The 24,555-nt window shown below is 58.2% G+C and overlaps 3 protein-coding genes across 3 annotated transcripts; 1 reads left to right on the top strand and 2 right to left on the bottom strand.

Annotated features, from left to right (window-relative positions):
* Positions 1-49: 49 nt before the first annotated feature.
* SGCA (sarcoglycan alpha) lies at positions 50-17,343 on the top strand. Its single transcript, XM_067540957.1, has 10 exons — positions 50-125; positions 2,433-2,879; positions 3,674-3,828; positions 4,454-4,526; positions 4,973-5,174; positions 5,590-5,752; positions 7,692-7,900; positions 8,471-8,497; positions 15,955-16,140; positions 16,712-17,343. Exons 1-10 carry the CDS (start codon positions 50-52, stop codon positions 16,713-16,715), a joined length of 1,542 nt encoding a protein of 513 aa, XP_067397058.1. The 3' UTR covers positions 16,716-17,343.
* LOC137148245 (histone H1t-like) lies at positions 10,074-10,760 on the bottom strand. The gene has a single exon (XM_067540887.1). The coding sequence runs from the start codon at positions 10,758-10,760 to the stop codon at positions 10,116-10,118; it is 645 nt and encodes a 214-aa protein (XP_067396988.1). The 3' UTR covers positions 10,074-10,115.
* LOC137148246 (histone H1.11R-like) lies at positions 14,415-15,301 on the bottom strand. The gene has a single exon (XM_067540888.1). It carries the CDS (start codon positions 14,892-14,894, stop codon positions 14,442-14,444), a length of 453 nt encoding a protein of 150 aa, XP_067396989.1. The 5' UTR covers positions 14,895-15,301; the 3' UTR covers positions 14,415-14,441.
* Positions 17,344-24,555: the final 7,212 nt, after the last annotated feature.

The raw sequence follows: 24,555 nt of genomic DNA, 5'->3' as shown, positions 1-24,555 counted from the left end.
CCGGCGAGCTGGCGTCACTCCAGCTGAGATGTTTCCAAAGGGCTGTGGCATGTCGCCTCGGCCCCCAGGAGCCTCCACCTTCGGGAACCCCTGCAGCGCCGCTTCTGCCGCCCAGCCCGTCCCAGGTGCAAGCGTGGGGTGGCGTCATTAGAGTTACTCAGCCTGTCCCAGGTCGGTTGGGACCAAGACCTGAGCCCCCCGCACTTGGGGCCAGCCCGTCCCAAGCCCGCAGCAGGTGTGGGCACGGCGAGCCCTTGCAAACGGGGCCCTACGAAATCGTCACCATCGGCTCTGTGTGCAGCGACCACCGGGGGAGGGCAGAGGGGGGGGGATTTGCCAGGGTTCACTCCAGCTCCTGGGACTGCACGAAAGCGTGCGAGTCACCCCTGCCCTCCTGGCCGGCAGTCTGCGTGGAGAGGCCGAGGAAGCTGCCGAGACCACGCTCCCGTCTTCCAGCCCAGAGGTGGCGGCGTTCGGTGCCAGGCAATCTTTCCGTGAAAAAGAGCTTGCTGCTCCGTAAGGGCTTGGCGTTACTCCCCTCTCAACCGCGGGCTGAGCTGGAGAGGCGTGGGGGGGGGCCGGCACTCAGCGGGACCCACCAGGTCGCGGGTCTGGCTGGCCTGGACGGGCTGGGCCATTGGAGGGCGGGACGCAGGGCTCCACGCCAGGCAGAGGTGTGCAGCACCCCCTCCCTCCCGCCGCCACCACAAGCCAGCCTACCCGGCCGCAGCGGGGAGATGAGCCAAGGATGTTCTCTGCACGGGGCAGGTTCACGGGCAGGTTAGTGGAACAAACCAGCTGCCAGCAAGAGATGGCCACCGAGCCAGCCCAGTGCCGTGGGGAAGGATCCTCAGCTACGCGTGGCAGCCGGGGCTCCTGGAGCTGCGTGCAGGCAGCCCGGCCAGCCCCCTCTCCCTGGCCGTGCCGTCTCCCCAGCCGGGCAAGGGCCCCCCGGGATCCCGGCACCGCAGAGAATCACAGCAGCGAGCGGTGACTCTGTGCAGATCAGAGGCAGCTGGCGCGTGGGAGGCTTTACCTGGCAGCGGGATCAAGGACTCAGGGGGAGGAAGAGGAGGACGGGTGGAGGTGGAGGAGAAGGCTGGGAGGCCTGGCAGACGGGGGCTCAAACCGGGTCTGGATCCAGACCATCTCTCGCCCCTTCCTCCCTGCCCCGCACCAGCGCTGGGTCCTCCATGGCAGAGGCCACACCCCACCAGCTGCAAGGCCCTGCAGCCAGACCACTTCCACCTGTAATCCCATTAACGCGCTCAGGCTAAGCTGGGGCAGGCAGGGGGCCGGCTTGCCTGGGCGACAGCTGGGGCAATCTCTGTGCTGCAGGAAGGGAGACAGGCCGGGAGAGCCAATGGGGAACGCTCTGCCCGGGGAGTTGCGACTGAACCAGGCTAGCAGGGGGTGCGGATCTGCGGCAGGGCCCCTCATTCCCAGGAGAATAAGCTGCCGCACGCTCCCCACGCCCTGCCCTAAACCAGCATCGCTTGACCTGTCTGCCACCCGCTGGCTCTCCCCTCAGAGGTGGCTTCCTTGTGATGTCAGGTGCCGCTCGGCATGGCCGGCAGGAAAACCCTGTGTGCTGCAGGCTCCGGCACCAGCTGCCCTCCGAGGAGAAAATCAGCAACCCCGTTATAACCCCCTGGGCAAATCCCCAGCAGCGCCCGGCTCCCCCCGGGGCTGTGGGTCAGATGGCCGACTCTCGCGCTCGGTCCCAGCTTGTCTCGACAGCCCCCCTGCTCCCTCCCTCGCCCGGCCTGTCCTCACAGCCTGTCTCTGTCAATCAGAGCCTGGGTCTGGCTGGATTCCCGGGGCAAAGATGGCAGCGCAGGGGCGGCTGTGGACTCCTTTCTTTACGGGCAAGTAACAGCCTGCCTCTTCCCGCGGGTTTCTGTGCAGCGAGGGGAGGGGGGGGGGCGTCTCTCTGGGTGCCACAGCCCCGGGGCTGGGGGAGAGATGCCAGGCAGCTGAAAGGAGGGGAAGGGGCAGGGCAGGGTCTGTGCAGATAACGTGCTCAGGACAAATGACCCTCCCTAGGGGAGAGGGGTGAAGGGAGGCCCCCGCCCTGCCGGGCCCCAGCCCGGAGGCTCACTGGTGCTTAGCGAATATAGCCAGACGCCTGCGCGCTGAGCTCCGGGCGTGGGGGGCCGGGTTGGTTCCCGCACGGACCAGGGGTCCCCCACCCCGAGAGGGAGGGTGGGCTCGCTCTGTTTGGGCCTGGCAGCTGGGGCTGCGAGGGACCAGTGGGGGAGTGTCGGTGGAAAGGGGGAGCTGAGCCAGCCAAGTTCAGAAGCAGCCGGTTGCCTGCGTCGGGGGCACTCTCTGAGCTTGGGGGTGCTGGCGGGGGCCCAAGCTCCCAGCGGGGTGCAGGAGGGCCCGGGGTGGGGGCTATGGTTTGGTTTGCGGAGGCTAGGCCCTCCCAGCTGGCTCTCGAGCTGAGCATTTTATCCCCGCGTCTCTCAGTGCTTTGCAGAGGGAGGGGAGGAGCGGCCTCCCCGCCTGGACACAGAACGTGGGGGCAGCTTGCCTAGTGTCACCCAGCCGCTCCAGGACCCAGCTGTCTGGATCACAGGCCCCAGCCGTACCCACTCTCCCCCTAAGCTGGCCCCACCGGCAGCTCTTGTCTGGCTGGTTGCCCGTTGCAACCTTTCTCTCCTCCTGGCCGGATCTGGGGGAGCCCACACCGCCAAAGGCCGCTCGCCCCCCATTGGATGTAACCCCGTCCCTCCCCGCAGCGGCATGCCTGGCTGGGATCCTGGCCGCTCTCCCTGATCGGAACGTCTCCCCGGTGGCCGGGACCATCTTCGTCCATGAGCTGAGGCGGGAGCATTTCCGGGGGGCCTTCCCCTCCGGCCACAGGAACTATAGCGGTGAGTGCGTGGGCCGCGCGGGTCTCCCCCACCCTGGACCCACTCAGGTGGCTTCCTGGATTCCTATTGTCAGGCCAGCCCAATAACCGGCCCAACGTAGATGGACCAGCAGATCTAACAGCAAAGACACCATCTGTCTATCACCGTATATACCCCAGCCTTCATCTAATCCATCAGCCCTGTACACCTCTCTCTCTGGCTCCGTACATACCAATATCTCTTTGGCACCGTACATAGCGGTCTGCAGTATCTTTCTCTCTCTCTATCCTATGCAGCTGTCTGCCCTCGTTATGAATTATCACTCTGATTTATTATTATTTCTCGTCCCCGTGTATTATTACTCCCTCCGTGTCGGACCCTTTCCAGCCGGGGAAGACAGATGGACAAGCCGAGGCTAGGGAAAGAGGGACAACCTCTTTCCAGCTGTCTGTCTAGTCGCCCCTGGGATCGCCGGGGGGAGGGATGCGGCGTAAACAGCGGCGCTGGCCTCGGATCCTTGCGACAGCCACGTCATGGGGCAGGAACTGGGGCCGTAGCCGGTTGGAGCAGCATGAAAATGGGGGTGCTGGGCATGGTGCTTCCCCTGTCTGCCTCTCCCCAGCTCTCCTGCCTTCTCCCCAGGAAGTCCATTAGGGACTTTGCTATTGGAATTCGTTTCACCTGGAAGGTGCCCAGACGCTACGGCGATGGGCAGCCCGGTAAAAGCCCAAGATGGATAGATGGGCCGGGATGTTCCGAGTGAAGGGCCCTAAAAAAATCCTCCAACCACGTGCCTGTGTGATGGCTCCTTTCAGAAATCCCACCCGACACCCCCATCACCTTCCACGCTCAGCTGCTGGGATACCCCGACCTGCCCAGGTGGCTGCGCTACACCCAGCGCAGCCCGTACCAGACAGGCTATCTGTACGGGTCGCCCACCAGGAAGGACGTCGGCCGGCAGCTCATTGAGGTACTGGGCCGGCGCCGTCACTCCCGGCCAGGGAGCCCTGGTGCGCTGGCTGGGGGGCGGGGAGGGGGTGCGTGCGTGCAGGGGGGTGCTTGTCAGAGGGGCGCGGCTTGGTGCGGCGCTGGGTGGGGTTGGGCGTGGTTTGGGCGCATGGCTCGTACGGGGGGTTCTGGCAGGCGTGGTTGCCGGGGGTGTGTGTCTGGGGGAGGATGAACCGGTGTTGCTTGTGATGGGGGAGGCAGGGGGGGTGACTGCCTGTGCTGGTCTAGCCACGGGGAGGGGTGAACTCTTGGTCATCCGCACTAAACGTAACGCAATAAAGCTAAACGGCGCCAGCATCCTCCGGAGACCTGAGCAGACCCCAGCTCGGGGGGAGGGGGGAGTCCCTTTCCATCTGCGCCCAGGATGGCCCCCTATTGACCAGGCCTTCGTGAGCCGTCTTCCCCTTCAAGGACAACAGGGCAGCCCTCCCCACCGCGGCTTTGATTTCTCTGCCTCCCGCCCATATCTGCCGCCTGCGCCCCCCTCCCTAGCGGCAGGAGACAGCCTAGCGGGACACGACCCGCGGCGGGAGGTCATTGTGTTCCGTGCGAGGATCTGAACCTCCTGCTTCTTCTCCTCATGGCAGGTGACGGCATATAACAGACACACGTATGAGACTGTGCGGCAAAGGGTCGTCTTCATCATTGCCCCCTCCCCAGGTAATTCCTCCCCCCCTCCTTAAATTCCCAGCCATCGGCACCCGAACCCCTTTGCGAGCCTAGGGTGGCCAGCCTTTCCCGCGTGTCCTGGAGCCTCCAGGAATTCAAGATGAATCTTTAATTAAGGGTTATGTCATCCGATGAAACCTCCAGGAATGTGTCCAACCGAAATGGGCCACCCCTGCCAGCAACCAGCCCTCCCCACGCCCATCGCCACCCCCTCGCCAGGGCCGGGCAACGAGGAGCCAACCACAGCCATGGTGCAATGATGGACCCGTCTGCCCGGCCCTCCCAGCAACCATTGGAGCTTCCCCCTTTCCCATAGACACCTAAGCATGGTCATGATGCCAGAATTTGGGGCTCTAAGACGCCCAGGCCCTTACGAGGTCTCTACGGGTCCAACGCTGATGCCTGCCCAATGGGGTCTCTCTGCTACCTCGCCACAGATCATGCACGGATGCCGTACCAGGCCGAGTTCTTCGTGAAGAACCGGGACGTGGAGGAAGTGCTGCCGGCGGATGCGCAGAAGCAATTCCAGCAAGCCCTGGACATCATGTTGGAGCAGAAGGACTGGAGTATCATCAACATCACGTCGGCTTTGGACCGGGGAGGCCGTGTTCCCCTGCCCATCGAGGGCAGGAAGGAGGGGTAGGGAGAGGGACCTTTCCCACAGAACATCAGCCATGACGGGGCATCAACCATCCCCTGGCGGTTGCGTTTCTGCTCCTTCTCAGCTTACTCCCTGGAGTCAGGGCTTGGTCCGCATGGCTGAAGGGTTCCCAGGCTGGTTCTACCAGTCAGAGAGATGCTAAACCGCTCCCCACAGCCATGGGGCTCCCAGACCCTCCCAAAGTTTGGAGGGTGTCTCCTGGATTATTTCCCACAGCTGGGGGGGAGGGGGCTCCTGGACCATTTCCCATGGCCGCGGGGCTCCCAGGCTGCTCCCCACAGCTTCTCTAGCTGAGAGAGGCTGGGGCTACCCTGACAGACATTCTCAGGAGTGGTTAGCACCTCACCCCTCTTCCTCCCACCTTTTCTGTCTCTCTGTGCATCTCCTCCCCAGGGTTTACATCAAGGTGGGCTCCCGCAGGCCTTTTTCTGACTGCCTGATGGAGGCCAAGTCCTCAGACAACCAGTTCAGGTGCAGCTTGGAGCAGCAGCCGGTCATTACATGCTACGACAGCTTCAGTCCTCAATTCAGAATCGACTGGTGCAATATTACTTTGGTGAGGGGCTTTGACAGTGTCTGTATTACCCCGAATGTCTTGCATCCACCTCTTACTACCGGAGTGGGGGAGGGAGAGAGGAGAGGAATCCTGGCCCGGTGAAATCCATGGTTTTGCCAATGATTTCACTCTGAGTCTCCAACCCCATCTTAGTGCACTAGGGGATGCCACCTATTAAAATATCTCTGTGCCAGAGCCAAGTTGAACCTTAGGGTCTAGCCTGACCAATTGATCGGGTATTGTGCTGGGAATCAGGTAAGGGCTGTACCTGCATCTGCTACTGACCTACTTGGTGACCTTGGGCAAGTCTCTTCCCCTCGCTGTGTCACCGTTTCCCCTCTCGCCTGTGTCTATTTAGGCCATAAACTCTCCGGGGCAGGAGCTGGCTCTCGCTAAGGGCCTAGTCTACACACAAAGCTGCACCTGGTTTAACTAAATCGATGCCTTTTGTTAAACCGATGCAACTTCTGCGTGTCGCCGACCGGCCGTTGTGTGTCTGAACAGCACCTGGCGCAACGGGGCTGTGATCTCATGGGGGGGCGCTGGGGGGCTCCTGGAAGACAAATGCCAGGTCTCAGCAAAAGAGAGGGAGGTGCTAGACGGAGGGGCGTCTTGCGCAGCAGCGATTCGCTGTGGAGAAGGAGGAATTCTCTGCGGCCTCATGACGAGCCAGTCATTTTCATCCACCCTTCACGTGGAAATCCTCGATAACTCAGCGCCAGCTGTAGGGCTCCTTTCCACCAGCAGAGAGAGTCGGCTCCTTTGGAGAAGGCCGGAGTGGAGGCTGGTGTGCTCCGCCAGGCCCTCGTGGAGCATCCGAACCATGGGGCAGGGGCCACCTCTTGTTCCCTGGGCATGGCAGCAGGGTCCCACTGCTCAGGAAGTTGGGAAAACTGGCGATCCTTATGGGCAAATCCCAGAGGAAATGTTACTCTGGCTGTAAGGTTCCCGATCCACCCTATGGCCGTGGAAATTAATAGGAAGTGTCATTAACCCCGTGGAAAGCTCTCCTCCCCCTGCTCGAGTCAATAGGCAGTGATTATTATTAATGTATTATGGCAGTGTCACCTAGTGGTCCCCGCTCAGATCAGGGCCCCAGGGGCCCTACGCGCAGAGTGGCTATCGCCGCCCCCAAGAACTCACAGACGAACTAGGCAAAGGAAGAGTCTGATCCCTGTTTTACACCTGGGGCACCCAGGCGCAGGAAGGTGGGGTCGTACGGGGAGCGTGCAGCTTAGTTGGGATACATCCTTGCTCTCCAGAGTCCCGGGTCATTGCCTATGGGTCTGATCTCTATTCAGTCCTACATGGGGCAGGCTTCTCTTAGCCCCTAATCATCACCCACGTCCCTTCCTGGATGCCGGCGCTAGAGGTAGGGAGTCCGCCCCCCAGAGCTGGTTGAGTGCAGATCCTGGGGTTGGGCCCCTTCTCCCTCCAGAATGGGTGCAGATGGCTCCAGGATAATAGTGCATTGGACCAGGGCTCTGTTCCGGACTCTGCTGCATGGTGACCTTGAGCCAGTCACTTCCCCTCTCTGTGCCTCAGTTTCTCCATCTGTAAAATGGGCCTAATGATGCTGCCTTCCTTTGTAACGCACCTGGAGAGCGGGGGGAGGGGACGCTATAAAGTATTAGCATTGTTGCCCTGCAAGCGGTGCTGAGTTCTAACCAGGTTGACAGGAGATTCTGGTGTCACTCCCTCTGCTCTCTTCTCCATCATGGACCAGAGAAATCCCTTCCGGAGAGAACTCATCTCTGTGCAACACCAGGTCTTGGCGTGTCTCAAGCCCTGCGTTGTTCTCCTGCCACGGGGACGAATGTCGTCCTGTACAAACTCTACTTCCAGGGTGGCTGCGGAGACGGCTCCCCTCTCCCCCCGAGAGACCCTGATTGATCCTGACAACGTCCCGGCTTCTTCTTTCCCTCTTCCCTTCCTTCAGGCTGATCTGTCCAACCTCGGCAGCACGGAGGTGGTGCCCGTCTGGGGTGACGGGGTGCTGGAGGATGGCAGCGAATACAACCCCCCCACGGATGCCCCCGAGAAGGAGTTCTTGTCTGACTATCTGCTGACCATCTTGCTACCTCTGCTGGTGGCTCTCCTGCTCTGCCTCCTCCTGGCCTACATCATGTACGGCAGGAGGGAGGGCAGGTAAGTTGGACAGGCGGCTTGGGCTGCCCCTGGAGCCGGGAAATGGGAAGGGAGGCAGGGAGCGGCTGGGCAGAGAGCTTTCTGAGAGCCCCCTCTGATTGGGGGGCTCAGGACTCCCTGTTTACGGAAGGCTGGGCACATAGCATCCTAAGGGCTGCTGGGGTGCCTAGACTGTAGGCTCTGTCCTGGGGTGAATTTCCCCCTCTCTGGGCAATTGATTGTGCCCCCCTCTGTCACAATGGCGGGGAGAGAGCTCAGCTCCTCTTTTGTAACATCGTATGAACCTCAACATCCTGTGAACAGCTGTGAGCTGTATTGGGCCTATGACACGCAGCAGCTCTGAGTCCATCCAACAGAGGGCAGTGGTGCCCAGCCCTACTTCCCGTTTTCTGGCTGTGGTTCACGTGGCTGGGGCTGGCCAGGCTGGAGATAACACTTGCTCCAGGGTTATTTAAAGTTATGCTTTATCTCTGCAAGGCCCTGGCCACACAACTGGGTGAGCTGGTGCCAATCACTTCTCTTACTGACAGTCCACTCCCACCTTTCCTCCGCCTCCCCACCCCCCTGTAGGCACAAAAGGGATCTGAAGACCTCAGAGTAAGTTTTTCAGTGATTACCATTGTGTTTGCATGGGTGTGCGTGAGCGGGATTTGTGTGTCGGTGTGGGTTTGTGAGGCTGTGTATGCTTTGTGCGGGTTACATTTGTGTGCTTTCTGCCTGCTTGCATTTTAACATGTTTCCGTGCTTGTGTGTTTTGTGCGCTTGCTGGCCAACGTGCTGGTGACCGTCTGTGTGTTTGAGTGGGTGTGTTTGCGGGGATTGTCTGTGAGTGTGATTGTGTTTGGTGGGGCGGGGGGTGGGGGGGCATGTATACACCAAGTCATGCCAGTATCTGGGCGTTATTTCTCCTCCCCATTCATATCCCACAGCTGTCACGTTGCAGTGACTTCCCTGCATTGGGCTGGGCCCCGTGACTGATCCAGGCTCCAGCCCCAGCCGCACATCTACACTGCAGTTTTACAGCCGTGCTGACCCGGGCCAGCCACAGGTGTCTTATTGCAGTGTAGACATGGCCCAAGAGCCTGTGGAACCTCAGTCTTGAGCTGGTTCCTGTGTCATTCCTCCCCCTTCACCGGCTATTATCGGAAGGGTTGCAGGTCCATTCCCGCCCTTCATCTCTTCTTGGTGCCAATGGATGAGCCTGGCCATGGGAGAGATGAAATACAACCTTGTGTTCCTGGCAGTGACACAGCTTTGACTTTGGAGGTTCTCCCTCCCTCGTCGGCTGCTGCCCAGCCTGGCTGGCCGGTGTCTTGACTCTCTGAGAAGATCCCTCAGCACCAGCCTCCCTCCTTCTGCCAGGCTTCTTGCTGCTGCTGCTGCTGCTCCCAGCCTCGGGGGGCCTCCCTCTTTTCTTGGGGGCTGCTTTCTCTTCTGTTCCACCCCTCTTGCCGATTCCGAAGGAGCCCGAAGCTCTGGTGCCTTTCAGCTGCCGCAAGAGCCCTTTGGAGACCAGATTCTTGAGCACCCTTTGGAAGCGGTGCTTGTTCCTCCTTATGTGGTAGCCAGTGACCATGATAATCTTCCTGAGAGAGCCTGCAGGGAAAGGCCTGAGCACCCCTTGGAGGTGGCCACAGCCTCCAGAATGAGTTGGGATACACCTTGACTTGGTAGCTTGGAAGGGTGGGCACCACCTGGCTGCTTGGAGAGCCTAGAACCGGATGGCCCCAGGCTGGGTTGGAGAACCTAGAACCGGATGGCCCCAGGCTGGGTTGGAGAACCTAGAATCGGATGGCCCCAGGCTGGGTTGGAGAACCTAGGCATGCCATATTCTAGGGTTGGAGAACCTAGAAAAAAAAACCCAAACAATCCGGCATGCCATATTCGATCACCGCAAGTCCTTGGTCCTCTGTCCCATCTGAGCATCCAGGCCTTGGTCCATCTTTCCCCATGCTGAGGCATTGGATCGACATGAGACGCTCCACCAGCAACAAACAAAAGGGGGTGCTCCCCCTACATCTAGCTGGGGAGATATGATGGGATCAAGGCCCCGGGGGGTGTAAATACACTGCCATTCCTTCAACCCCTTCCCTCCCCCCCCAGCGTTCGGCCCCATCTCGGTTCCAAAGGACGAGCCTGGGCCCAGGAGAGTTTAAATACAACCACCATTTTATTTATCGCAGGGTTACACCTGCTTCAGGGGAGGGTCTATCCCTCAGGCGTCGGCTGGCTGCTGCCTAGCCTGGCTGGCTGATGTCCTGGCTTCCTTTAAAAGATCCATCGTCATCAGCTGCCCTCTTTCCGCCAGGCTCGTGGCTGCCACCCCAACTTTGAGAGGCCTCCCTCTTTTCTTGAGTGCCACCTTTTTCCTGGGCCCCGGGCCCATCTTCTTTGCCATCGCCTTGCCGATCCCAAAGGAGCCCGAAGCCCCGGTGCCTTTCAGTTTTTGCAGGAGCCCTTTGGTCACCAGACTCAAGAGCACCCTCTTGAAGTGGGTCTTCTTCCTCACCACGTCATAGCCGGCGGCCAGGACGATCTTCTTGAGAGCCTGCAGGGAAAGGCCCCTGCGCTTCTTGGAAGCGGCCACAGTCTCCACGATGAGCTTGGAGAGTCCTTGGCTCGGGGGTTTGGACTGTTTGGTGAAGCTGGTGCCAGGGGAGCCGGAGGGTTTGGAGATCTTGCTAGTCGATGGCTTGGTCTTCTTGGGGAGGCTGGAACCAGATGGCTTGGGGTGCTCTGGGTGCTCCTGTGTCTCTGCCGTTGGGTTCACTGCACCCGGGACTGCTGGAGCAGAGTTCCCCGGAGCTGGGGTGGCTGAATCCAGGGGAAGAACCTCAGAAGGCTTTGTTGTGTCGTCCATTTTGCTTGCCAAAGGGAGCTGCTGCTCCTTGTCTGCGTATCCTGCGCCCCTCTCTGTGTCCCAGTTTATGGGTTGCCCCTTCAGACCAGAGTTATGCTGCTGACAGCTAAACGTCTGTCCTGTCCGTGTGTCCTGGGCTGAGACTGTAAGACTTGCCGGGTAGCTAGGACCCTGTCGGCCTCCTGTCCGAGGACCAGCGCGTTGTGCGTCAGCCCTGTTCGCCCAGCCCAGCCTCCGGAAACCTCTGCCTGGAGTTGTGTGTCCTGCTTTTGCCAGTTCTTGGTACACAAGGTTCGGCCCCCGGAGAGGACCCAGGAAAAGCGGCACCTAATTGTTGCCTTTGGGGGCTCTGGCCTTGCAACCTTGCTCCGTCTCAGCCTGGCTGCCTCGCCTGTTCTCTTTGAGGACCGTCTCCCACCCAGCACCCACCGTATCTGACTCTCCGGGCTGGATTCTGGCCTGTTGTCAGCTCTGAGGTTGGGGGGTGAGGATACAGGGACAAGCGAGCGCTTGGCTATAAGGCAGATCCCACTTGGCCACCGCCGCTTGGCTACTAGAACATAGTGGTTACCATGAGACCAGAGCTTGGTGCATTGTGATGTCAGGGGCACCCTGTGATGTCTGCATATGTGCGTGTCTAGGCCTGGGCAGCTTTGTATAGGATCGGGGTAGTATCCCTTTAAATAGTTTGTAAGCTCTCTAGGGGTGCTTACTGTGTTCTCTGTGTTAGAAGTTGCCAAGTAGAGCAGCAAGATCTATATAGCTGGGCATGGCAGGTGTGTGTGTATTTAGTCAGCATGGTTCTTGGGCAGCCAGCTGTGCTGTGTGGGGTCCTCATGCTGTTGCATGGAGAGCAAGACACAACGCTGCATTTCAGCTGGATTGCGAGATGTTAGCCAGCACCCCACACATGACCCACAGCTCCCCGAGCGCTGAGTTCTCCTGGGTGTTCCCAGGAGCAGGGCCAGGCTGCACAAAAGCACTCAGCACCCAGGCAAGGGCCAGGTTTTGCAGAGAGCTCAGCGTGTTGGGTGTGTGCTCGTTGGGAAATCCGACCACGACCAGACATCGGCCATCTTCTTCCTCTTCCCAAAGCAGACCATGGCAAGCGTCTCCTCGGCGGCCGTCTCCCCTTTCCTGGCCGCCCGCTCGGCTTCCTGGCGGCCTTTGCCCTTCCCCTTCCCCTTCCCGGCTTTGGCAGCGCCCAAGGCCTGGGTGCCCTTCGCCTTCCTCAGGAGCTGCCGGGCCACCAGCCTGGCGAGGGCCTTCTTGAAGCGGCGTCGGTGCCTGCCTGTTGCCATGGCGCAGCCTCCCGTCTCCACAGTCTCCTTGATGGTTGCCACGGGAACAGGGGGCTTGGCATTAGCCACGGCCGTCATGATGAGCTGGGAGAGGCTGGGATGCCGTGGTCCGTGCCGTTTGGGGAGGGGTGGCCTGCGAACCCCAGCTCCATCAGAGGATGGCAGCTCGCCAGATTTACTGGCGCTGGCCATTTTGCTCACCCAAGGAGTAGCTCTGTTCGGGCCTGGGGCGATTGCTGCAGCTTGCCGGCTCTGGCTGGTTTCTCACTCCTCCCGGGTCCGGCTTTGGTCCCGTGCAACCTGACTGGGTGGGCCCCTTCTCTCTGGGCCTTCTTGCCCGGTTCCAGGGGATGGCAGGGAGCGATCGGCAGGGAGCTGCAGGGCAGTCGCCTTCCCACCAAGCCTCCCGGGCGGGTAGAACCCGGTAACCACGGCGGCCCAGCTGGGCAGGTGGTGAAGTCACACCAGAAGTACCCTCTGCGCCCAGCCTCGCGGGGCGGTTTCCCCGTGGGGCACTTTAGACAGCAGACGGGGTGTCCTGAGATTTAAACACCCACCCGCACGTTGATTGAAACCACCTCAGACCTGTCCTCCGACACATCCACCCACGTTCAGCTCGGTGCATGTACGCCAGCTGTACTCAGTGCATTTGGTGGAGCGGCATTGAATGGTGGAGGGGTTACTTGTGGCAGCTTGGCAGAGTAGTTTGAGGGCCCGGGGCCTGGCAGAGCTGTGAGATGAGGAAATTTGGAGGCAGGGGGCTGCCCCTTGGGATTGATCTGACCCGCTCCTCCCCTGTGTGTTCAAAGGAAAACATGCGCCTTGGGGAAATCCATTCTGCCTGATTTCTGCAATCAGCTTTTTAGGCTGAGTCCGCAGCAGTGCACAGGGGTCTTCTTGCATGTGGCCGTGAAAAAAGCTAATGCGGTCCTAGGATGCATCAGACGAGGTATTTCCAGTAGAGATAGGGAGCTGTTAGTACTGTTATACAAGGTGCTGGTGAGACCTCATCTGGAATATTGTGTGCAGATCTGGTCCCCCATATTTAAGAAAGATGAATTCAGACTGGAACAGGTGCAAAGAAGGGCTACTAGGATGATCTGCGGAATGGAAAACCTGCCTTATGAGAGGAGACTCAAAGAGCTTGGCTTGTGTAGCCTAATCAAAAGAAGGCTGAGGGGAGATATGATTGCTGTCTATAAATACATCAGAGGGATAAATACCAGGGAGGGGGAGGAATTATTTAAGTTCAGCGCCAATGTGAACACAAGAACTAATGGATATAAACTGGCCATCAGGAAGTTTAGACTTGAAATTAGAGGCAGGTTTCTAACCATCAGAGGAGTGAAGTTCTGGAACAGCCGCCCAAGGGGAGCAGTGGGGACAAGAAACCGAGCTGGCTTCAAAACTGAGCTTGATACGTTTATGGAGGGGATGGTCTGATGGGACAGCCTAGTTTGGCAACTGACTGATCTTTGACTACTGGTGGTAGATATACCAGTGGTCTGTGATGGGACATTTGAGGCGGTGGGTGCTGAGTTATTACAGAGAATTCTTTCCTGGTGTCTGGCTGGTGAGTCTTGCCCACACGCTCAGGGTTTAACTGATCGCCATATTTGGGGTCGGGAAGGAATTTTCCCCCAGGGCAGATTGGCAGAGACCCTGGGTTTTTTTCGCCTTCCTCTGTAGCATGGGCACAGCTCGCTTGCTGGTGGATTCTCTGTACCTTGAAGTCTTTAAACCATGATTTGAGGACTTCACTAACTCGGTCATAGGTCAGGGTCTATTACAGGAGTGGGTGGGTGAGGTTGTGTGGCCTGCGTTGTGCAGAAGGTCAGACTGGATGATCATATTAATCCCTTCTGACCTTAGAGCCCCCCCCTCCGGTAGCTGGGAATAGATACTACTTAGTTCAGAGCCTTGCAACGGCCCCACTCCCAGGAACACTGGTTCTGTTCCACCCCCACCCGGGAGGAACGTTGAGGATTATATATTTATTCTGCCTCCCGAATTTGGAACCAGCAGAGCTCCGACACCTTGACCTGTGCAAACGACACCATGAGATCTTGAATGACCGGACCCCTGGTTTCACTTCTCATCTGAAAGAGGAATAGGATACCTGCCGCGCACGTGGAGGGGCTCCGGTCCAAGATTTAACGGGGAAGGATCAGCCAAGCCACCAAGCACGATTTCTGTAATCCCATAAAAGTCTCCCCTACGCACAATGGCTGCCTGATCATCCTTAGGGCAGAGGTGCGGTGCCCCTGACTTTCAAGGCCGTTTGCTCTTTGTATCTCACTTTGCAAGGATTAGCCCAGACACAGGAGAGCTTTTAAATACACAGCTCATTTTATTAAGCACTGGCTCACAGCTGAGCCCTTCACGCGGCCGCTTGCCGTTTCCCGCTCTGGCGGGCTGGCTGGCTGGCTTTGGAGGAGCCGTGTTTGGATGCCTTCCTCCGCCCAGGCATCTTCCTCTTCTTGGCAGCCACTTTCTTCTTCTTCTTCACTTCACTTTTCTTCTTCTTGCCCGCGCGAAAGGCGCCCGCCCCAGTCATCTGCTTCAGCAACCCTTTGGAGACCAGGGTCTTAAGCACCCTCAGGAAGTGTGTCTTGTTTCTCACCACATCGTAGCCGGCCTTGGTGACGATCTTCTTCAGGGCCTCCAAGGAGAGGCCTTGGCATTTTGGGGAGGTGGCCACGGCCCAGAGGATGAGCTCCGAGACCCTGGGGCTGGCGTGTCTCGAGGTCGAAGGTGCGCCGGGGCTCGGGGTGGAGTCTTGGAGCCCTGATTCCAAGGAGGGCCCTTCGCACGGCTCGCACAGATCGGTCATTCCGCTGGCCCACGGGAGGCACCGCTCCTTGCCTGAATCCCCTTCGTCCCTGCTGGGTCCAAGTTCGGGGCTTCACCTTCCGACCGGAGCTATGCCCCGGCTGCCCTGCCAGTGGTCGGTGTTGTCCCGTTTCCCGATGGAGGCGTGGCCCCAAACACCAGAACGATACAGCGGGGGGCTGCTGGCCCGGTTTCTCCTCTGCTCAGTCTCTGAACCTTCACAGAGCCCTGCCTGCTGCGGGCCCGGGATTCGAAAGATCTGGCGCGGAGGACCCAGGGAAAGCTTCACTTAACAACCCCTTCCGTGAAAGCGCCGGGGCTGGCACTCGACGGCCTCTCTTTAACCCTTGAGGGAGCCCGGCCGCGGAAGCTTGCTGTAATCAGCTCATCTGGCTTCCCGTCTGGAGGGCGCTGGGTAAACAGTGACCACCCCTAGACACTGGGCCAGCGAGGTCGCCCTGCTAGCATAGCCAGGTGCGTTGTGATGTCAGAGGAGCCCTGTGATGCGGGAGCGTGGCCCGACATAGCTGGTGACCCGGGTCGGGGTGTCCATGCTGCTGAGGGCTATGAATTGATTTCAAAGCAGCAAAGCAAACGGTCGTTCACAGCCCCTCTGTACTCTCCCTGCAGAGCTGGGCTCACACGCCACGGTTAGCGGCAGATTGCAAGGGGCGGGGGAGCAGATCCTGGCCCCAGAGATAGCTGTGGGAACTTTGTCATTGACTGCAATAGAACAAGGATTTCATCCTGTGTGCGTATGTGAGTGTCTAGCTCTTTGGGACAAGGACCGTCTCTTTGTGCTGGGTTTGTAATGTGCCTAGCACAGTGGGATCTAGGCCCAGGATGGGGGTTCCTAGGTGCTACCGTAATACACCTAATAAATAATGTACAGCACCTAGCACAGTGAGGTCTAAGTCCAGGACTGCAGTTCCAAGGCACTACCACAATACAAATCAACTATTAATCTCCCTCCCGCCCCTGGGCGTTCCCCGTCGCCAGGCTAATTGTGTTCCCCCTGCTCTCTCTCTCCCCCTCCCCACCCCCCGTCTCCTGGTCGTCAGTATCCAGATGGTGCATCACAACACGATCCACGACAACACGGAGGAGCTGAGGCAGATGGCCAGCAGCCGGGACGTGCCCCGGCCCCGCTCCACCCTGCCCATGTTCAACGTGCGCACGGGCGAGAGGATCTCCCCGCTGCCGGGCCGTCAGGACGGCACCCGCGTCCCGCTCATCCTGGCCCAGCAGTGAGTGCTCCCCACCCACGGAGCCGGTTTGGTGCAGGGGGAGGCGGGGGACAGAGTCGTGGCCTGGGGCTGGAGGTTCCTGCCCTGGACAGTCAGTGGGGTTGATTTGTCATGGCACTGTGGCTAGGCTGCCTCATCAGCACGCCTGGGGGGCGTGGGAGGACGTTGGGACTGGCCCCCTTTAGGGCTGAGGGGGCCACTCAGCCTCTGGGGGCCATTGAGCGCTTGGCTTCTCTGCCAGCACAGCGGGGGTAGGGTGGGGATGCTGTAATTGGCAATTCTCCTGCTTCCCTGGGACTAAAATACTAGGTGACAAGTGTCTGTGTAAAGGCTATTGGCGAGCCGGCCCTTGAATTGCAGGCAGAGCGGCCTAGTGGTCAGCACACAGGACGGGGAGTTAGGAGACCTGGGCTCCAGTCCCTGAGTAACCGCTTGCTCCTTTCCTGCTCCGTTACCCTTTATAATATTTTAATATATTATTTGATCCACGCTGAGCTCTTCAAAGCGGAAGAGCTACACGCTGGTAAAACAATATTCTTATGAACGTGGCTTTTCTTCTCTCCCCCCCCAGGTAAAGACCAGCGTGGGGGCCTTCCTGATGGTCTCTTGACTCCGGGTGATTCACTGCAGAGAGCCAAGGAATCTTTTTGGGGAGAATGTGGGGGGGCGGGGGGGAAGCTTGTTTTCCCACGGTGCGAAACAGTAACAGGTGGGGACTGAAGAGATGGGTGTGTACATGTTGTGTGTCTGTCACAGGGCGAGGCGGGGAATCATAAACAGCAAAGATTGATTAAAACCCAAAGCGAGGATTAATTAAATCACCTTTTAATGATGAAACCTGGCCTCTGGGCTCCATCTCTGCTGCCCTTTGACTCTGGGGCACTAGATTTAGCAGCTTTAATATTGCTCACCACCAGAAGGTTCCCAGCAGGGGATGTGGAAATCACGGGCACACACCTTTTCACGCCAGTGCCCTGCCCGCCCCCTCCAGCACCAGGGCAGAAGCACGCTCACGCAGCTGGGTACACTGGGAATGCGGTGGCGTGCTGACCTGGCTGGGGAAAGCCATCTATTCTTCTCTGTAGCAGGGAGCTGGGCAAGGTGTTAAGGATCACAGAGGATCTAGACCTGAGCGAAGATTTCTGGAACCCAAAGCAGAGGCCTGAAGGGAAGGGAGAGCTGTGCTTCCCACGTGGAAGTGAACTTTCTCTGGCTGGCTGGAAAGCTGTTGGCAGTGTAGTTACAGCCGGGCCGGTCCCAGGATATTAGCCAGACAAGGTGGGTGAGGGAATCTCTTTTATGCCACAGTCGTACCAGCAAGATCCCAGAGCGTAATCACACACAGGAGCACGGAGTCACCAGCACAGACAGGGCTCACAACAAACCACACAGAGACACAACCACACGGGAATACCAAAGCACACATGACTAACCTTCCCTCCCCCCCACACACCTACCTAGAGGAAAACAGACGCACACGAACACGTGGAAACACAGATTCACAACCAGCCATGGTCACCGACTCGCGATCGTACACGAGAAACAGACTCACCGCCACATGCACACACCCGACAACCACACACAGGAACGCAGGCTCACAAACAGCCAAACGCATCTCTCTCTGTGAGGTTCTTACACGGCCCACATCATCACCGTTTCTGTCCACGTAAATGCAACTTTATAGCCTGCCACACAGATACACGTCCATGTGATAAAGCAAATCCCCCGACCCTTCTGCGGTGCAACAGGGGTGCCTTGCCTCAGTTTCCCTTTTCCTCCACTTACAAAAGGAACATAGCCTCTCACTGTCCAATACCAAGTCTGCCCCTGGGCATCATTTAGTCACATGTCCCTGCTCCGTAATTTCCCCCAAGCCCTCGTAACAAAGCCATTCTCCAGTTTCCACAATAAACACGCAAAGACGCGGAGGGGTTTTCCATTCCCCTCTCCCCGGACAGTGCCTCCAGATCCCCACTCAAGAGTCACCGGCAGTATTGGCCTTCCAGGTCCTTTCCCAGGCCCCTGCTCCACAGGCCTCCCTGAGGGCAGCCAGTTTCCTGACTTTTACCACGGGCCCCAAGTCAGGTCTCCCGCAAGACAACTCCCCGCAGGGCTCCACGCCCCAGGCGTTCCTGCCAGGGGGTCCTACCCCTGCCCACCGTGCATCCCTCTTGGGTCCCCCCTCTTGCTTCTGGGCTTGCCCTGACTAAGCTGGGTCTCCCCCTTTCACCTGGGGGCCACTGCCCCATCCATCTGCCCACCAGAGGTCCCCAGCACAACTCAGTTCTCACCAGCGGTTCCAGTCCAAGCTCTCCTCAGAGTTTCGCTGTCTCTACCGGGTCTCCTGCAGCGCTTTCTGTCTAGCAACTCCTGCCCCTGTTACCGGCTCCAGCCCTCTACTGCCCAGATGTCCTCTCTTACACCTAATTGGGGAGTGGGGTGGGGGAACGGGGACTGATTGGTCACTGGTGCAGTGGCATCTTCCTTCTTAAAGGGCCTGTGCCAAACCATATATGCACATGGACTCCTAGCCCTCTACACACACACACACACACACACGAATGCAGACTCACAACCTCCCTGCCACACAAGAACTCAGATTCCCAGCCAGCCCCAAACCTACCCCCAAAACACTGCCCCCCTCCACAACAGCACTGACTCACAATCACCCCGGCCCCCATCCAAACAAGGATCGCCTCACACTCACACACACAGACACAAGAACAGACACAAAGCCACCCCCATGCCGGCACCGCTTCTTATTCAAGAACCCAGACTCACAACCACACACACAGACAAACAAGGACACTGACTCACAACCACACACACAAGAAGATGGACTCAGAAGCCTCCCCACATGGCAACACCGCCTCCCCCAGCAGACGTGCTCACACACAGGTGTATATCTGTGACTGGCTATAATCCTGGGTTTATACGTACAGATGTCTCCATTTTCTCTGCTTAGAGGCTCTCACTCATCCAGATACACAGCCTCCCCAATCCTTTCGCTGGTCCATCCACGCTACTCAGATGTCCTTTCCTCTGGGCACGGTTTTCCCTCTTTGCTTCTGAAAAAGACCATCTCACGCCTGGCAAATTGCTGCAAGAACCACTTGCCGGATCTCGTCAATTCCTAACATGCTTCCAGGCTCTGTCGAGCCACAGCAGCTGCGGTCAGCGATGAAAGAGCATCTTTCTCTCCTCTCCCTCTGGTCCTAAACAGAGCCAAAAAAAAATGCCAGGAGTGGGAGCGAGGTTAAGAAAACAGGAGGCACCAAAGAAGGAACAATTAGACCATGCAAAACCGGCAGCCGTTTCCTAAGCGTGCCTGGAGAGTTGGATGGCAGAGTGCTAGCCAATTAGGATCCTCAAACCTTGCAAATTCCAGAGCAAGGATGGGTTCTCTGCCCGGTTCTGTAGCAGCATCTATCCCTGGGCTTCCATCCGCCAAAAAAATGGACTGGCTTGTTAAGTTCTTCCTGCACTGCTCCATCGGTACCGGCCCTATTCATGCAACAGAAAGGGCCATGCTCTGTCAGCGCCAGATTTTCCAAAAGTGTCTCTCTTGTGGTTCCTCCAGTCCCCTGTTTCATGTCTGCAGAAGGCCATCGGCCCTATCCTTGTTCCGTTCTGTCTGCATGCGTTCTCCCGTTCATGGGAAGAGGGTGGGAGGGTAGAAATCAGTAGTTAAAAAGTAGTAATAAGGGGGGGGGGGAACACACACACATAATACAGCCTGGGGAGGGAAACCCACCTAGGTGAACTGACTCTGAAGCTGAGTTTAATGTGCACTGCACGGTCCAGTCCCTGCTCATGGAGCAGGCTCCCGAGAAAGTGGATTCACTCCCCGGCAGTCCCAGCTCCGCTCCCAATGCGCCCAAAGACACAGATCCGCCCCAGTTCTTCCTCGCCCACCCCACCAAACCTTTGGCCGCACGTTTCCACCTCCCTTCACGCCCGCTCTTGCTCCGAGGACCAGCGGCAGAGGATGGCCTCCAGCCTCCCATCCAGCTTCTCCAAGCTCTGCAAGGGAAACAAAACAACAGCTGGGAGAGACGCCGGGAAAAGCCAGCAATCCCTCTTCGCTCCGCTCCATCCCGCACGGGGGAAGCACTGCAGAGAGCTGTGGAGATGCAGTGGACCTGGCGGGGGCACTGGCATTCTGAGAGCAGCCTGTGACGTCACGGAGGAGGAGGGCGGGGGGGGGGGGCAGCTGGGTACAATGGTCTCATTGTAAGGGGTGACTTGAGGCCGCCGCCGCGCTCGGCTGGGCGCGGGGCGGGCGGGGGGTTCTGGGCCCCGGCTCTGTGGGTGGCCATAAGGTCCCTGTGCAGGTCCGAGTGCAGCTGCGCGTGTCCGTTTGTTCCTGTGAACTGTGTGTGTGTGTGGGGGCGGGGGGTGTGCACAGCCTTTCGGGGGTGAGTGGGTGTGAGCTGTGGAAGGACCCAGGTGTGTCAATCGGAGCAGCTGGCCTGTGTGTGCGTTTACGCGCCAGGCGAGGCCCGGCGGGCGGCTCTGGCCCACAGGCAGGCTGGCGGCCTCTGGTCTTCGGGGGCTTGTGTGCGGATAAAATACCAAAGAGGCAGCAGCCAGGCGGGGAAGCAAGGAGCCTGTTTCCAGGCAACCATCCCTTAGCCAGAAAGACGGGGAGAGAGCCGAGCAGGACGCCCCGGATGTGCAGGAAGGGCCATTTCGAACCAGGTTGCCATGAGGCCTCAGGGCCTGTTTTAAGCAGAACGAAACAGCCAGCGAAAGCCACACAGCACCGAAGGCCAGAGCATCCCAGAATCAGTCCCGGGGTCTGTGCCCGTCTCTCCAAGGGCAGAGCGAGGTCACCTGCCTCCCCTGTGCTGGAGATACGGCCCGTTCTCTCCCAGGTCGTCAGCTACGACGGGACGGGGCGACTCCCCCTCCAGGCTCCAAATCCCAGCCTGCGTCTGTGGGTCTCGGCCCCGCTGCAAAGGCGCCGGTTTGGGTAGACCCCCGCCGTGTCTCCCTGCCAGATCGGTCCGCCCGCATCCCGGCGCGACGGGGGAGCGGCGATGCCCGGTCTATGCTCTGCATCCCAACGCCCGTTCAGGGGCTAGGGATGACGGCAGCGGTTTCCACCCCGGAGCAGCCGGACTGGGGTGGGTTCCCCAGGCAGGGATGCAGTCAGCACTCGCTGGCCTGTTCACTACAGGCCTCCATCCCTCTGTCCCCTGGCTGAGGTGGGCACAAGGCAGGGTGCAGGGGCTGGCTTTGATGGACGCGCGGCTCTTCCATAGGCGTCCCCCCCCAGCCGGCCTCCGGTCTGTGGTTCGGGGGGGCTGCCGGCGTCTGAGAGGAACCTGCGGGTCGGAGGGAGGCTGAAAAGACCAGGCGGGTTTCCCCAGCCGTAGGCACAGACACAGGCCCCTGCTCGGTGCTGCCCGCCACAGCCGGTGGCACGGCTCCGGGGGCCAACCAACCTCCCCGCCCCAGCGGTTAGCGCCCGCCCTGACCTCGCGGGGAGCTCGAGCTCCACCGCACGGCCAGGCAGGCATGGAACCCAGCAAAGGGAGGCAGGGGCGGGCAGGGCGAAGGCGGCTTTGTACCACCTCTGCCCAGCTCCGACCTCTGCTGCCTTGCGGGGAACCCCTCCCCATCTTCCCATCCCCCTCTGCCCTGCCCTCCCGCTCAGAGTCACGCTCCTTGACAAGATCCCCGTGTTTCTCCCCCCCGCCCCCCGATCTGCCCCGCTCTTTCAGACCCCACCCCCACTGTGGGCCCCTTTCATCGCGTTCTGCTGCACAAGGCGGGAGGCGGAGGGTTAACCTCCAAGGAAGGTCTGTCTGGAGCATCCTTGCCCCCACATTGGGCTGGGGGGTGAGACTGCCCCCCCCCCCGCCCCATCTTTCCGAGGCGATAGACTGGTGGCTAGTTGAAAACAGCAACGACGTCTCCTTGCCTCTCCGGTCTATTGACCGCCCAGCGTCGCCTGCGAGCCAGGCCGTGATCAGCTCCGTGGCACCAGGGCTGCCTGCCCTGGCCCTTCTCCACCTTCTCCTGGACAGCCTGCTCTCGGGAGAGCCGTCCCAGGGCTCTGGATGCAGACCAGGAGAAGCCGGTCTCGTTGTGGATGGAGAAGGCCCGTGCGGCTCCTTCCCTCCAAGCGTTAGGGCAAGCAAACAAAATGTGACGGGAAATGCTTTCCCCCGCCCCCGGCTAAGGGAGTGAAAAGGAGTGCCAGGGGCAGATGGAGCCCGCCGGAGACAGGGCTGAGAAGAAGGGAACATAGAACCAGCCGTGCAGAGCAATCCAGAGGGCGGCAGAGAGGGGCGGAGGAGAGAAAGAAAGAGAAAGGTGTGGAGGGGGAGAAAGAAATCTGGGCAGAGGCACTCTGGAGGGGCAAAGTGCAAGGATTTGCGGGAGGGAAGGAACACGCTGGGAAAGAGAGAGAAGGGTAGAAAGTGGCAGACAGAGAGAGGTTGGACGGGAGGTGGGAAAGCAGGGAAGAGAGGGGTGAAGAAAGGGGTGCAAAGCAGCAGAGAGCGAGAGCTGGGCGGGTGGGAGGGGGCGCACGCGATGCAAAAGCGGAGAAGGAAGTAGTGTGGCAAAGGGGGAGGCGTGGAAGTCCCACATCTGCTACTGCAGGGGGCTTCGTGCCCCTGAAACGGCTGGTGCTGGCCACAGGACTCTGGACTACATGGACCTCGGCTCCGATCCCATGTTCCCGAGCGGCAGAGCAAGAGGCTGGCTCGAAGGAACGTGAGAGAGGAAAGGACAGAAAGAGAGAAAAGGTGAGCAGAGAAAGACAGAGCTGGGGACTGCAGACATCGCCTCGTTCTCGCGGGCCCTGCCTGGTGGGCGCTGCCCACCTAGCCATCAGCTCCCTCCCGACCCCCAGGACCTGGCTGCCCATGTGCCATGCGCAAGAGAAGAGTCCAGAGCACTACAGGTTTGTTTGGATCATTTCACATGCTTTATTTCAGCAGTCAAAATAATTAAAAACATCTCAAATTATTATACATATACAAAATAGGTACAGAATCCTCGGTTGCTCACGCTGCCTAGAACATCTGCTTCGGGCTAGAAACGGGGTTTTGCTTTGGGGTTGCTTTGAAACCCATGGAGAGAAGCACGGAAGAGGCGAATGGGAAGAGAAAAGGGCAAGAGAGAAAGAAAGCAGCAGCCGCTGAGGATGGTGGGGGAGCCAGAGTGTGCGTGGAAGGAGAGAGGGGAGGAAAAGGCAGCAGGATAAAAGAGGGAGACAGAGAGACGGGGAAAGGGAATGACTGGAAGAGAGAAAGCAGAAATGGAATCCACCTGCTTAACTGGGAAGAGAGGATTGCACACAACTTCGTTCCCTTTCAAGGCTACTTGGATCTAGTTTGCATTAGTTTCTGTCCTTGTTTTTAAGGTTTTTTTTTTTTTTTCCATTTGTTTTTTTTTTTTAAATAGCACCTTTAGAAAATTCACAAGTTGACCCTGGGCAGCAAAAGTACTGAGTTTCTTTCTTTAAAACAACAGTCCTGTTTCTATAGCACCAATCGGTCCCTATTGCAGCCTCTCCATGTGTTGGATAGCGCGCAGTTTTAAACCACCACCGCCAAAAAAGAAGGGACCTAGAACTGAAAAACATTAACATAGCAAACGGAAAAAAAAAAACAAAGAGAAAAGACAAAGTTAGCACCTTTGATCTAAACCTGAAATCCACCCACCGCCCCCCTCCACAACCTGGTGTCAGGTAAAAAAAACCCAAAGCAATCTAAAACTACTTGGAAAACACAAGTGAGAGGTAATCTTCCATACAACAATAATATACATTTTTAACATTATATTGTCTCTGCTTTGGGTATTATGCTTATTTAATTTTTTTTCCCTTCAGTGTTCACCGACAAAACATTTGATTTTTTTTTCTAAGCAGATTTTTCTCTCCCAGCTGTTCTGCTAAAAGCTCTTTCTGTTTAAAAGTCAACACACCAAATGACACATCTTGGCTGTTTTCCACTCTACCGGGCTTTGCTTGGGAAACCAGTTATGACACCTGAATTTGAAGTCTTTCTCACATTTATTTCTTTTGCCGCCTGAACAAATGAAAGAAAAAAAAAAAAGTACATTACACATGATTTTAAGTGTTTTCCTTTCAGTGGTATAAAAAAAATATATAGTAAAGACACCAGGAGGGAGAGGTCAGCTGCAGGTTAATTTTGATATTTTTTTTTCCAACTCCAGGTTATAAAAAGAGATTTTTGCATTGACAGGACAGAAGTGGGAGCAGAGGGGCAGGTTCTAAACACGGTTAGCATCACTCTTGCTGCAGAATTTTCAAAGCAGGTTGTTGTGATTTGGGTGTTTTGGTAGGGTTGATTTCATAGGACATTTTTGTTTTGATTGTGCAAGTCGTGGTCCCAAGATATTACTTAAAAAAATAACCAAACCAACCCCAATCTG

The sequence above is a fragment of the Emydura macquarii genome, unplaced genomic scaffold (assembly GCF_026122565.2).
Source record: "Emydura macquarii macquarii isolate MOO-44397 ecotype Brisbane River unplaced genomic scaffold, CSIRO-AGI_Emac_v2 contig_629, whole genome shotgun sequence".
Taxonomy (NCBI): domain Eukaryota; kingdom Metazoa; phylum Chordata; order Testudines; family Chelidae; genus Emydura; species Emydura macquarii.
This window is presented reverse-complemented; position numbering and strand designations above follow the sequence as displayed.